The following is a 13,050-nucleotide window of genomic DNA, read 5'->3' on the forward strand; positions in this document are numbered from 1 at the left end:
GTCTGTTTCAGCCCGAGTCAGAGGAGCGCCGAGGACCTGGAGGTCATCTATGAGGAGCTGCTGCACGTCAAGGCTGCAGCTCATCTCTCCACCTCTGTGAGTCACTGACTGTCTGTTCCTGACGTCTGTGTGCTTATGACAGTGGTTCATAAACTGTTTCTGTTTAGTATGACAAAAAGAAACGTATGACAAAAAAATTGTGTGACAAAAATTATGACAAAATACAAGTATGACAAAAAAAGATGACAAAAAAAGATGAGCAAGGAAGCCGGTTGGATCCCTGTTTTCTCCCCATAGTTTCATGTTGAAGTGTCCTTGAGCAAGGCACTGAAGCCCCAGAGCTTCACAGCAGCACAAAGCTCCTTCATTACTAAGGATGGTGACATGCAGAGAATAATCCCCCCACTGTGGGATTAATAAAGGATTCTTAAAAATCAAAAAAAAGAAATTAAGAATCTGCATTTCCTCCTGCGCCCCACCTGTAATACCTCCGCGGCCCACTGGAGCGTCGCGCCCCACAGTTGAAGAACCACTGCACTATTATACATATTACAGAAACGTATACATGCTTCCAACCTCTCCGCATAACGAGCAACACTGTTACACAACATTTAACCTCGAAATCCACAAAGAAGAAACTCTGAAGCTCCTTCATGAGAGACGGATAACTGGTTGGAGGCGCAAAGCGTCCATTAAACTGCACTTAAGAAGCTTTTCTTTGATGGTAATTTAAATGCGTACAAGAGCCCCGTTTGCATCTGATTAAGCCTGGAATTCTTGCATAAACTAAATGACCCATTAAACTCTTGCCATTGTGGGAAAATGCAAGAAAAAAAAACAGTTTGCCTGATTATGTTTCTGCCTTTTTCTTCATTTTTGATACCAGAAGTCGACGTGCATCAAGTAAAGCGCTTTGACCGTGAGGAAGTAATCAATGCGGTTCGGTCTAATCTCTTCTCCTGTTGTGCTTGTAGGTGCGTAAGGAGCTGGCGGCGGTGCTGGTGTTTGAATCCCATGCCAAGGCCGGAACAGTCTGTGAGTGCTCCGGCTCCGGCTCCGGCTCCGGCCTCGTGCACCACGTGCACACGGAGACACAGTTTAACGCCGTCATTGAACCGCACTGCAGTGCACAAACCAGCCTCTTAACATTCACTCCAGTACAACAACACCTGACCGATATATTATCTCTACCATATTCAAACCTCCTCGTGTCACAATTGATTCCTGCCGTCGGTGTAGTTTCTCCTCTCGGCTCTCGCCCTTTAAGACGTGAACGAGACGTGTGAAGGACTGTTCGTACTGACTGTGTTTTCTGTGACGTAGTGTTCAGTCAGGGGGACAAAGGCGCGTCTTGGTACATCATCTGGAAAGGCTCCGTGAACGTGATCACACACGGGAAGGTAAACGCATTCACTGTCACTGTTACTTGCCGTTGGAAGACGTATTTTAATTTGAAACGCGTCCACGCAGGGCCTGGTGACCACGCTGCACGAGGGTGAGGACTTCGGGCAGCTGGCTTTGCTGAACGACGCCCCTCGAGCCGCCACCATCATCCTGAGAGAAGACAACTGCCATTTCCTCCGCGTGGACAAGCAGGACTTCATCCGCATCCTCAAGGTGAGCCGGAGTCCCATCGTCGCAGATCCACGGCTGTATTTTTAATACAGTGCGTGACTCGTGTGCAAATCATCCGTTCTCGCCGGCTGCAGGATGTGGAAGCTAACACCGTGCGACTTGAAGAGCACGGGAAGACCGTCCTGGTGTTGGAGAAGAGAGCCGACTGGGCCGAGCAGGGCGGGGCCGCGAACTGCAAGTGAGGGAAAAAAACTCTCTCACGCGCACACTCTCGCTTTCACCAGCAGGTTTTATGATCATTTAGACACTCCACCTGGGCGAGGACAATCACACAAAGTGCTGCCATTCATCATCATAACAAAGGACACACACACACACACACACACACACGTCTTTTCGTCAAACGCAGTTACGCTCTCGTTAAACGGACGTTATCTGACAAGCCCAGGGGAAGGAAAATGGACTTCAACCCGCAGTGTGTAATGACTTGTTATCAGTCTTAAAAGGGTTTTAGCAAACATTAAAAAGTGAATTAGCGCGGTGTTGACCTCCCCGTGCTTGACCACCTTCAACTGCGACACAAACAAGTTCAATGCAGTTCAAGCAGAGTTTCAGGAAGTTTAATTTGTGTTTTGAATGATTAAAACTGCTACGAGTGAGAGCCTGAACAGACGGTGGGAGTCGGAGCACCAAAGAAACCAGTTTGCTTAAAATATTAAAACACAAGCAGCGTTTTAAACCTAAAAGATGATAATCGACTGGAATTAAAGAGACAAATGAACTGAAACATCGATCAATCGGATGTAAAACCATTTAAGTCTCTCACCCTTTTGATTTATAGATGTGTATCAATAACTACAGGATATTAAAGTCGTGGTGCATGTCCTCCAGGAACACGACACAAACAATCTGCTTGAATTTACTACATACAGCTCAACATTTTATTGAATATTATCATCAATCTGGGCCGATTAGCATTAGCATTAGCATTCAAAAACACCCCCAAGGTTGACTGGCAGGTACTTTCCATTTCATAGCTGTATATTTAAGAGGTGGAGGCTTGTGTGACAGAGATATTCATGTACTATCCAATCCATATGTTCCTGTAAAGTCTCTGCGTGTGGAGGTGACATGAGGTGAAAGACAAAGAGAACTTCTCACCTGAAGCCCCGCCCACTGACACACCTGTCGCTCACGTCCTCAGATGTCGTCCGTACATCGACTACATATCCTGGATATCGCTCATGAATATTCAATGCTCTTGTTTGTTCGCCTCCAGACAACCAGGATGTGACGTGAGGAGCTCTGCGTTGTCTTTGGACCAAGAAGAAAATATTAATGTTCTGTCTCGTGTCCGTGGTGCTTCGTGCAGGTACTCCGTCATGTCGGGAACGCCGGAGAAAATCCTAGAACACTTATTGGAAACAGTGAAGTTGGACTCCAATGGAAACGACGCAGTAGGTGCGACCCTGCAAGCAGCTTCTTACCTTTTCTTATTTTAAGATTTGATGTCCTGACCCCCTTTTTTTCAGACTTGTGGAAAGAAAAATAAATATGAAACACATGTAGGAGTTCATTTAACCACTTTGTCTGTTTGTGTCTCTCATTAGAATTCAGAATTAACTTAATTTATGTAATCCACATGGTCTCTCAGTTCAATAGTTTTACTCTTGTCACCTGTAGTGTGTTGCAAAATGTCTTTAAAATGAGTTTTTTCCCCACACTCTGGAATTTTATTCCCAAAACATGGCGATTTAATTGACTTCATCCAATGCAAATCATGCCATATGTGTCTTAAGTGCATATTTAAACGTCATTTTAGTAAACTATTGCCTTAATGAAATGAATCAGCTGTTGTTGCACGATGAAATCTATTGTTGTGTTTGTTTTCCCTCATTGATCCGCGGCGTCTCCCCTCATACTTACTGTGTTTGTCTCCCTGCAGATTCCTGTGTGACCGACTTCCTGCTCACGCACAAAGTCTTCATGCCGACCAGCCAGCTGTGCACCGCACTGCAGCACCAATATCCTGAGACGGGCAAAACTAATACTCAGTTATGGGGATAAGAAGGATATAACGTGTACTGCCTGCAGATTAATAGATATATAGTTCATGTATAATGAATATTTTCAGTCTCAAAATGGAAAAACGCCTAAATATTTCAATAGAAAAACATGTAAAATGTAGATTTTCTGCCTTTTCTTTTAGATCAGACTGGGTGAGGCTTCAGGCTGTGATCCCATTGTGTTGTTTAGTTCATAAGTCACATTTATAGTCATATATGTGCCAAAAAAATGTTCAGGCGGACATAAAAATCTTATATTAATATTGTCAAACTCATATAACTCAGTGTCAGCAGCACTTAAAGTGATGGAGACTATTGAGAGGGAAAAGCTTCAGAGTTTTTTCTTTCAAAAGAGACCAAGACCATGAATTTACTCCACATGGTTCAAGTCCAGCTCGCAGTTGACTTTGGCTTTTATTTTCTTTCTGCAAATGTTCATGATATGCACCTTAACGGCCGTCGCACCTACCAGGCGGAGCTCTCCGAGGGTTCGGACCAGGAGAAGGCGTCCTACGTCCTCACCACCAAGCAGAAGGTGGTGAAGCTGATCGGCCAGTGGGTGGCGCTGTACAGCCTCCTGCTGAAAGAAGACCCCATCGCTTTGGACTCTCTGGAGGTCGGGACTGAAGTGCTCCATTTCATCGCATTTTAAGAAGATGCATTTTTAGAAAGGAAGCTCAATAATTATGGTTCTGCTGTGTGTTTCATTTCACACAGAGGCTGAAGAAGGAGGTGGCCGGGGATTTCCGCCTGTTCGGCATGCTGAAGGAACAATTTCGGGAAAGGAGGCGAACAAAAGTGTAAATTGTCTAAATTCTCCCGTAACAGCTGATGTTTCTGAGACATTTCAAGTCATGAACGTTGCAGCGTGAGATCCCAAAACTGTGTTTTTTTTGTCATCTTTTATTTGCACAGATTGGAGAACGGATACCAGTCACTGAGCAGGGTGAGGCGCTCGTCTTGTTGCACGCGACAGCCGGCTGCAGGATGTCAACATCACTGATGCATTTTAATGAGAAAACAGAAGCTGAATGTCACTGACCTGCTGCTGACGCTCTCCACAGAATCAGCAATTTGATTGGTTTTCAAACTGCGAGGAGCCGGCGGGGAAGTTGCAACCAATCAGAGCTCACGATAAAGGCGAGTGTGACCCGAGAACAAATCCAACGACAACGCAATGCACTTAACTGACCTGGCGTTGTCTCTGAAAACACATCGTTACTCACGTCAGCGGAGATCAGATCAGCACATTTTGACTTGTTGTCTATTGTCCTCTCTCTCTCTCTCTCTCTCTCTCTCTCTCTCTCTCTCTCTCTCTCTCTCTCTGCAGTGCTGTATGAGATCTTCAGGCCGGACAACAAGCCTCTCACGCTGATGCTCCCTGTGAACGCGTCCGTGAAGGACGTGATGGCAGCCGTCGTCAAACCAGGTGGAGATCACGTCCTGGTCAAGATGAACTCCACGGGAGGTGGGACCAGACACATGACATCTTTCTTTTATTTGCTTTTTTCAAAAATGAGCATGGATGTTGTTTATTTAAATCGTCAGTTCCTGCAAAATGTAATTCTTTTTTTTTTTTTTACCGTATTGTGTACAGAGAGAGCTCAGTTAAAGATGGAGGCGACCGCGGTCTACACGGCTCTGGGGCTCAACGAGAGGCTGTTCATCTGCACGAGCAGCCAGGTGGATCAGCTGGTGAGGGAAAGACAACCATATACTCGACGCTATCTGTTTGTTCATAAAAGAGGAGACGCCGTCGCTTCAGACATTAATGGTCGCGTTTCCCAGATTCATTAAGAAGCTCTTAAGCACTAAGAGCTTCTTAAGAGCTCTGTGGAAGAAGGACGTGTTTCCCAGAGTCGTTCTTTGCTTAAGAAGATCTTTCACTAAGAAGGAAATGTAAGATCAGCTTCTTAAGAGCCTTCTTAAGTCCTTAAGAACGATCGAATCTGGGAAACACCCCTATCTTAGCGCTCCTTCTTAGCCGAACCCTTCTTAAGAGCCTTCTTAAGTCCTTAAGAACGATCGAATCTAGGAAACCTTATCATTAAGTTTGAGAAACATTGGTTTGTAGCCGTGTGTCCTCTCTGTCGCAGATTAAAGGAGCAGAAGAACCTCAACTCATTCTTCACGTACAGTTTGAGTTTGACAGTCGGGTTTGGTTCAAAGCAGTTTAACATCAAAAAGGATGCACATCCGTCGCCATCTGTTGCCTCATTTCCTCTCTCCTTCTCCTGTCTCCTAGGTGCCCCTAAAGGAGCAGCAAGGTCCCGAGCGAGGAACCACCGACGTCCTGGAACAGATGGGCTCTAAAGACATCGCCTATGAACTCACCAACTACGACTGGGAACTGTTCACCGCCATGCACGAGGTCACTGCAGCCGATATCGCAGCAGAAACAACTTCCTTATAACAGAATTACTTCCTCATTGCAACAAATTGCATCTCTTTGATGAACGCACAAGACTTCCCGCATGCCTCACATGTCTCTGAGTCACCCGTGAAGCATCCCGTAACGCCAGTAATTCCACTCTCCGCAGGTGGAGCTCGTCTACTACGTATTTGGCCGTCACAAATTCCCCGGCGCCATCACGGCGAACCTGGAGCGGTTCGTGCGGCGCTTCAACGAGGTGCAGCACTGGGTGGTGACGGAGCTGTGCCTCTGCGAGGACCTGCTGAAGCGAGCCGTCCTGCTGAAGAAGTTCATCAAGATTGCCGCAGTGTAAGTTGCGGGTCAGTTGCACAAAAAAAAAACCTCGTTTTGAAGTCCATGTCGGCAGTCGGTCCACGCTGAAATGTGCGTTTTATTGGATTTCCTCTAGCGCCACCATGAGGTTGACGTTTGTGTGTTTTTTGAGAGGATTGTCACAACATGGATTGTCCTTGCATTTGGTTCAGACACCCTTAAAGGCAGTGTTTCCTACTTAGAAATGACAAACCACTGCGGTGCAATGGACAATAGGCCTTGGCCGCGTTTCCCAGATTCGTTAAGAAGCTCTTAAGCGCTAAGAGCTTCTTAAGAGCACTGTGGAAGAAGGATGTGTTTCCCAGAGTCGTTCTTAGCTTAAGAAGATCTTTCACTGAGAAGGAAATTTAAGATCAGGCCTGATCCACTCTTAACAGCAGAAGTCAGTTAAGAAAGCGTCTAGGAAACACCCCTATCTTAGCGCTCCTTCTTAGCCGAACCCTTCTTAAGAGCCTTCTTAGGTCCTTAAGAACGATCGAATCTAGGAAACCTTATCATTAAGTTTGAGAAACATTGGTTTGTAGCCGTGTGTCCTCTCTGTCGCAGATTAAAGGAGCAGAAGAACCTCAACTCATTCTTCGCCGTGATGTTCGGGTTGAGCAATAGCGCCGTGCACAGGCTTTACAAGACCTGGGAGGTGAGGACGCAACGACGACACAACAAAGCACCGACATTTACTGAATGACAAAAAAATAAATAAATTTATACTAAAACAAAAAAAATGTAAACAACCAAAAAATAAATAAATAAAAAAATCTTCTGTCATTTTAATATATATATATATATATATATATATATATATATATATATATATATATATATATATATATATGTATTATTATTTTTTTAGTTAAAATGTAAACAAAACAATAACAATTAATTTAAACTAAAAAACAATGTAAACAAAAAATAAATAAAATAAAAAAATATTCTGTCATATTAAGATTTTTTCTGTCATTTTAACTTTTAAATTTTTTTTATTTTTTTTTAATTACATTTTTTTCATTAAAATGTAGAAAAAACTAAAAAAAAAAAAAAAGTAAACAACGGAAAGTGTTTTTTTTGGTCTTTCAGAGAATACCCAGCAAGACGAAACGGATTTACTACGCTTATGAGAGGTTGATGGTGAGTTATTCAGTAGATTTAAAAAATGCTCTAAAAGTCATTGTACTGCTTAGTTTGTTCATAATAAAGAGTTGTGTTGTTTATTCTGTGTTTCTTATAGGATCCCTCACGCAACCACAGGGCCTACAGACTCGCTGTGGCCAAACTCAGTCCTCCTTACATCCCCTTCATGCCTCTGCTGCTCAAAGGTGACGCGCGACAAAGCATTAGAATATTATGAATTATGTAAATGAGTTCGCTAATTAGTCTTCTGTTCCCGCCCGCGACCAGACATGACGTTCATCAACGACGGAAATCCAAACTATGTCGACAAATTGGTCAACTTTGAGAAAGTGGTAAGACGAAACTAAAAATGTTGTGACGTTGCAGCACAAACCCTCACAAATTATTCCACTTGAAATGTTCCCTCGTCCCCTCGTGACAGCGCATGATCGCCAAGACGGTGAAGATCGTACGCGGCTGCAGAAGCCAGCCTTACGGTGAGTGACGCATGGCACCGCCACGGGCTCCATGCAGGCTGACGTTCATTGGACGGCGGGTGAAGTTGGTAAACTTCTATGTTTCCTCTGCAGTGCCGTCGTCTCCTCAGAGGGGTCTGGCCGATCGGATGTTTCTGGAAGGTCCTGCTACTCGCATCTCTACATGTAAGCAACATCGACCGCTCCGTTAACACTTTTAGTTTGGTTTTGTCTTGATGATGAGGTTCCACAGCCTTGTCACTGTGTTACTATATCCATTGTGTTCACGTTAGTCCTTTTAAATCAGGGGCGTCAAACATACGACCCGCCAGGGGGTCCAGTCCGACCCGGCGGATAACTGTTAGAATGACAGAAGAGTTTATTTATTTAGTTTTTTACTTCCTTTGTTTACATTTTTTTTTTTGTAGTTTAAATTTATTTTTTTGTTTTTTCTACATTTTAACTAAAAAAATTTAATTAAAAAAAAAAAATATTTAAAAAAAAGTTAAAATGACAGAAAAAATGTTAATATGACAGATTTTTTTATTTTATTTATTTTTGTTTACATTGTTTTTTAGTTTAAATTCATTGTTATTGTTTTGTTTACATTTTAACTAAAAAAATAATACAAAAATATATATTTAAAAAAAAGTTAAAATAACAGAAAAAATGTTAAAATGACAGAAGATTTTTTTATTTTATTTATTTTTTGTTTACATTGTTTTTTAGTTTAAATTAATTGTTATTGTTTTGTTTACATTTTACCTAAAAAAAATAATACAACAATATGTATATATATAAAAAAAAGTTAAAATGACAGATTTTTTTAGTTTATTTATTTTTTTGTTGTTTACATTTTTTTTGTTTTAGCATAAATTTATTGTTTTGTTTTGTTTACATTTTAACAAAAAAAAAAGTAATTAAAAAAAAAGTAATTTAAAAAAAAGATTTGGTGGTCCCCTTAACTTGTGGCCCCTTAACTGAAATGAGTTTGACGCCTCTGTTTTAAATTGTACTGGCTAAAGCATTAAAAGGCAGATTTGCTGCCACTTAAACGAGTCAAAAGCGATGTCTCCTCCTCCTCCAGACTCCGACGCCGGCCTTCCTCTGCGGAGTCCCAGCAACATCCGGCAATACATTCAGAGCCTGAACGTGATCGACAACCAGCGCAAGCTAACGCAGCTATCGAGAACAGTCGAATGCTAAGGCATCGACCCGCAACGTGTACACAGACTGTGAAGCCGCGTCGCGCAGAAGATGTGACCCAGAGGACGGACTGAAGCTGCAGGATGTAAACATCCACACTCGCCTGAAGAAGATGGACGCCCGCAGGTGTTCAGCGAATTCCCTTTAATTCAAGTCGCTGGTTTTTTGATGGACGAGCTTGAACCAGAGAATCCATTTCTGGGTCCAAAGGGACACTTTTCATCCCAAAAAGTGGAAGCCGATCCCCTCAAAGTGTTACAACATGTACAGTTTAGCACAGTATGCCTGTTTTTGGTGTAAAATAATTGTGTTTTCTGTTGAAATGTTAGCTGACAGGAAGTAAACTTGGACCAAAGCTGTTGCCCGAACACACCGTCTGTGGAAAAAAGGGCCATGAGAACACACACAACAGCTCTTTGCCAAAGTTTTATCACTTTAGCTCAGTTTTTTGTGCACCTTTAACATTAAAACTAATATATTGTATCAGATCTTTTTTTTTTGGGGGCCAATAATGCCACGAACTGAAAAGCATAATTTCATACAATGTTTTCTAAATAAATTATTTTCTCATATACGCGTGTCAATGAAAGCACAAAGAGTTTATAAAAAGGGAAATATTTTATTAAAGTACAAACCATAACAGGTAAAAAAAAAAAAAAAAAGACCTCCAAAGACCCCTGGTTCTCCATCGTTTCCCCTGACGAACATGTTCTCCCCAATATGGGGATGAGAGAGATTCACAACAAATCAGATAAGCCTTGATTCAAAACAAAAATACTCTCCTTGTCATAAATATATACAACTTCTTTTTTTTGTGGAAGTCCTGGAGAGTGAAAAACGGGTAAAAGTGAAAAGAAAGGAAAAAGCCAGTGTCTTCCCCGGACGATGGAGGAAGTAGTAAAATGAGCCTCTGTCATTATAAATAACGGGTCGACGTTTTCAGTGAAGAACAGACGATGGAGGAGGTTTTAAATCTTCCACCATGTGGGGATGTTTGGACCAAATACAGGAGGCAGATGACGAGTGTGATGATGAGGCGAACACATGTAGAACATATGAGCATTAAAGTGTTTCGTCAGGTGCGACAGCAGCGCACATAAATTATGAAACTGTGAGATCAGAGGAAAGAAAACCCAGAACCTTCAGACTAGAGGTCCAGCGAAGTACGTTTAGTGAGACGTGAGAAGCCAGAACCTCACAAAGGACTCAGCGTATGAGCTCGTTACACACTTTGAAACACACAAAAATAATCCTGCTTCAGTCACAAATAAAATAGAAAGCACTGTAATATCTTTTAAAAAAAAAATAAAAAAAAGTGGTGGATATAAATATTGCACTTCCAAACAACATTTAGTTCCCAGCGCTTAGTTGTCATCCCGTTGTTAGAGGCACAGGCCAGACTACATACATGTACATGTTCCTCAATGACTAGAACACGGCTTGAACATGGACAGTTTTCACACTGGACCTCAACTGAATTTAGTGAAATTATCTTAACCCTTTGGGTTAGAAACCAATATTTTACCATTTCTGCCTGTTTTGTTCCTCACATCTTGATTTCTATTTTAAAAACAGCAGATAAATAAATACTTTTTATGGGTAAACCAATAGACTTCAATCAAATGTTCAATATTTTAGTAGCGTTCCACAGTTATTTTCTATAGAGAATTTATTCATTTTTTTATTTAAGATGCAGTGATTTCTCCACATCCATTAGTTTCTGTATGTGACCCACATTCACAAATAATTATTCATCCCTGCTGTAGGATCTGCCTCGTCATTTACTTTGGATTTACAAGGTTTTAGATGATTTGACTGCACTTAAAAAACAAGTTTCCTCGACTGTAGTTATTAATATTAATGCAGAATCCATCTCAAGCTGCACATCGGGATGAACGGGACTAAGCAGTGGGGAAAGGTAACAACCAATTCATACACAAAACAAACAATTATAAATATACCATTCACACAAATGCATGTATGCATGAAGTCACACACAACCCCAACTCTTACCCACGGACATGAAGTATTTACATTTAAAAAAAAGGCACATAAAAATCTATGTACACGAGAAATAAAAGAAACCAACGCAGAGCATTTTACACTTCAGTCCCTGTCGCCTTCTCTTTCTAAACGTTGGCAGCTTTTACTTTAATAGTAATACAGTATAACACAGTAACACACGCTGTGAGCTGGATCACACACACTCACACACACACACACACACAGGGCTGGGCAGCACATCCTATGACGTCGTGATGCGAGACTAGATATCGTAATATGGCTTTTAGGTGTCGTCGTTCTCTTGTTTTCAAGTCTGCGTTACAGCAAAGTGTCGCTTCCTGAACCTTTATTGTGTAACTATGTTGTAATGTAACCAGCGGTCAACGCTACAATGCTAACGTCAAAGTATTCGGTCAAAGATATTGTGTTGTTTTAGTTTCTCCGCATCGCCCAGCCCTCTAACGGCGTGCTGATCCCGCCGGCTCTCAGACTAAAACTTCCGCCACAACATTGTCGATTGTCACGTCTTTTGGTTCAAGACTTCGTCTCGCCGTTCGCCTCCGTGGTTCTTTCCCCGCCGAAGCTTCATTAGCTTGCGTTTGGTTTCAATCCCAACCGAGCAAGAGTCAAATATTCATTCGAGGGAACGCCACACGTGAGGTTCACCAGGTCTGTGGCGGTTCCAGTCCCATCCCAGAGTCCCAGTCGACTACACAACCACGACGATGATGATGATGATGATGCTCGCAGTGGTAACTCTGGACATGAGCGAGCAGGATTTCTTAAAACAAAAGTGATCAGTAGGAGTCAAAACCAGAACTCAAAGGAAGGTCAGGTGGGATTATAATCAGTAGATTTCCTTTTTTTGAGTGCAAAAAAAAAAAAAACTCAACCCAGCGCTGTCCACCAACCTGAGGCACAGAGAGAGAGATCAGTCAAAGAAACGTCCATCTACGCGTTTTCTACGCCCGCTGATCCGGTTCAGGGGCCGCGAGCTGCACGGAGCGTATCCCAGCATGCAATTAGGCAACAATAATCAGGCGGGAAAACACCTCGAGCGGGTTGGGGCCTCGTGTAAAAAAATGTATTCTCGTAAAAAGCGGAGCCGTGAGACGGATGGATTTTCGTTGCTGTAGCTCAGGTTAACGTTCTCACCTGGAACATGTTTACCGATCGTGTCACTAACGCGATGAGGAGACGCCAGAATAAAAACCTTGGCGTAATCCACAGCTCCTGGCTGCCGTAAGCTACACGTGGCCACATCCTGGAGATCATTAGCACCAAAATAAGGCAGTTTAAAGGGATATTAGAGAACTCTCCAACACACACACACACACACACACACACACACAAAAACAGGAAACCCCCCCAAAAAAAGCATCTCACTGCATCCGCAGGCCTGCACGTTCTCATCGTTCAGTCTTGAGGCATTGAGAACCGGTTCTGTTAAGTAAAAAAATCTGCCAACAAACAAGACATAAATTAAAAAAGCGGCAAAAAAAAGAAGAAACATTCATTTGGCTTGGAGATCTTTGGCTTCGTGTCTTCCTCTAGTGCAGCACAGTGGAGCTCCAGTGGTCTCTCTTTTGCTTTTCTCTTGCGTTCTCCTTCAGTCTGCATCGCTCCACCTTATATCTCCATTTGCGATGGCACGGCCCGGTGCTGTGCTTCTGCTAACGGGTAACTGTGGTGGACGTTTAGATGTTTAGGCCTCGGAGGCGGCCTGTGGTTTGAGTTGAGCTTTCTCCATGGCGGTACCGTACGGTAGAGATCTCTTGAAGAAGCCCAACTACGAAGAAAAGACAAATTTAGAAATGAGCAAATACTCAAATCAGTTTACGAGATGTTTTCTTTCATATTTAAAGCAGCG

General features: G+C 42.5%; 2 protein-coding genes across 3 annotated transcripts in view; one reads left to right on the top strand and one right to left on the bottom strand.

Annotated features, from left to right (window-relative positions):
- The window catches only part of rapgef3 (Rap guanine nucleotide exchange factor (GEF) 3), a 22,805-nt gene extending 13,019 nt beyond the window's left edge, over positions 1–9,786 (top strand). For both annotated transcript variants that reach the window (XM_068596894.1, XM_068596893.1), the window contains 22 exons: positions 12–96; positions 975–1,035; positions 1,324–1,400; positions 1,471–1,617; positions 1,710–1,813; positions 2,948–3,036; positions 3,521–3,599; positions 4,107–4,257; positions 4,359–4,441; positions 4,557–4,587; positions 4,706–4,781; positions 4,972–5,109; positions 5,239–5,336; positions 5,887–6,012; positions 6,182–6,363; positions 6,934–7,024; positions 7,462–7,512; positions 7,613–7,700; positions 7,783–7,847; positions 7,937–7,991; positions 8,085–8,156; positions 9,058–9,786. In XM_068596894.1, the coding sequence (XP_068452995.1) occupies positions 12–96; positions 975–1,035; positions 1,324–1,400; positions 1,471–1,617; positions 1,710–1,813; positions 2,948–3,036; positions 3,521–3,599; positions 4,107–4,257; positions 4,359–4,441; positions 4,557–4,587; positions 4,706–4,781; positions 4,972–5,109; positions 5,239–5,336; positions 5,887–6,012; positions 6,182–6,363; positions 6,934–7,024; positions 7,462–7,512; positions 7,613–7,700; positions 7,783–7,847; positions 7,937–7,991; positions 8,085–8,156; positions 9,058–9,176 (2,068 nt within the window). In that variant the 3' untranslated portion in view covers positions 9,177–9,786. The remainder of the gene's footprint in view (positions 1–11; positions 97–974; positions 1,036–1,323; positions 1,401–1,470; positions 1,618–1,709; positions 1,814–2,947; positions 3,037–3,520; positions 3,600–4,106; positions 4,258–4,358; positions 4,442–4,556; positions 4,588–4,705; positions 4,782–4,971; positions 5,110–5,238; positions 5,337–5,886; positions 6,013–6,181; positions 6,364–6,933; positions 7,025–7,461; positions 7,513–7,612; positions 7,701–7,782; positions 7,848–7,936; positions 7,992–8,084; positions 8,157–9,057) is intronic.
- Position 9,787: 1 nt separating this feature from the next.
- The window catches only part of itga5 (integrin, alpha 5 (fibronectin receptor, alpha polypeptide)), a 36,226-nt gene continuing 32,963 nt past the window's right edge, over positions 9,788–13,050 (bottom strand). Inside the window, exon 30 of the mRNA XM_068596892.1 lies at positions 9,788–12,969. Coding sequence (XP_068452993.1) covers positions 12,886–12,969 — 84 coding nt within the window. The 3' untranslated portion in view covers positions 9,788–12,885. The remainder of the gene's footprint in view (positions 12,970–13,050) is intronic.

The sequence above is a fragment of the Clinocottus analis genome, unplaced genomic scaffold (genome assembly GCF_023055335.1).
Source record: "Clinocottus analis isolate CAN_PGR_092001 unplaced genomic scaffold, fCliAna1.0.p SCAF_4, whole genome shotgun sequence".
Taxonomy (NCBI): Eukaryota; Metazoa; Chordata; class Actinopteri; order Perciformes; family Cottidae; genus Clinocottus; species Clinocottus analis.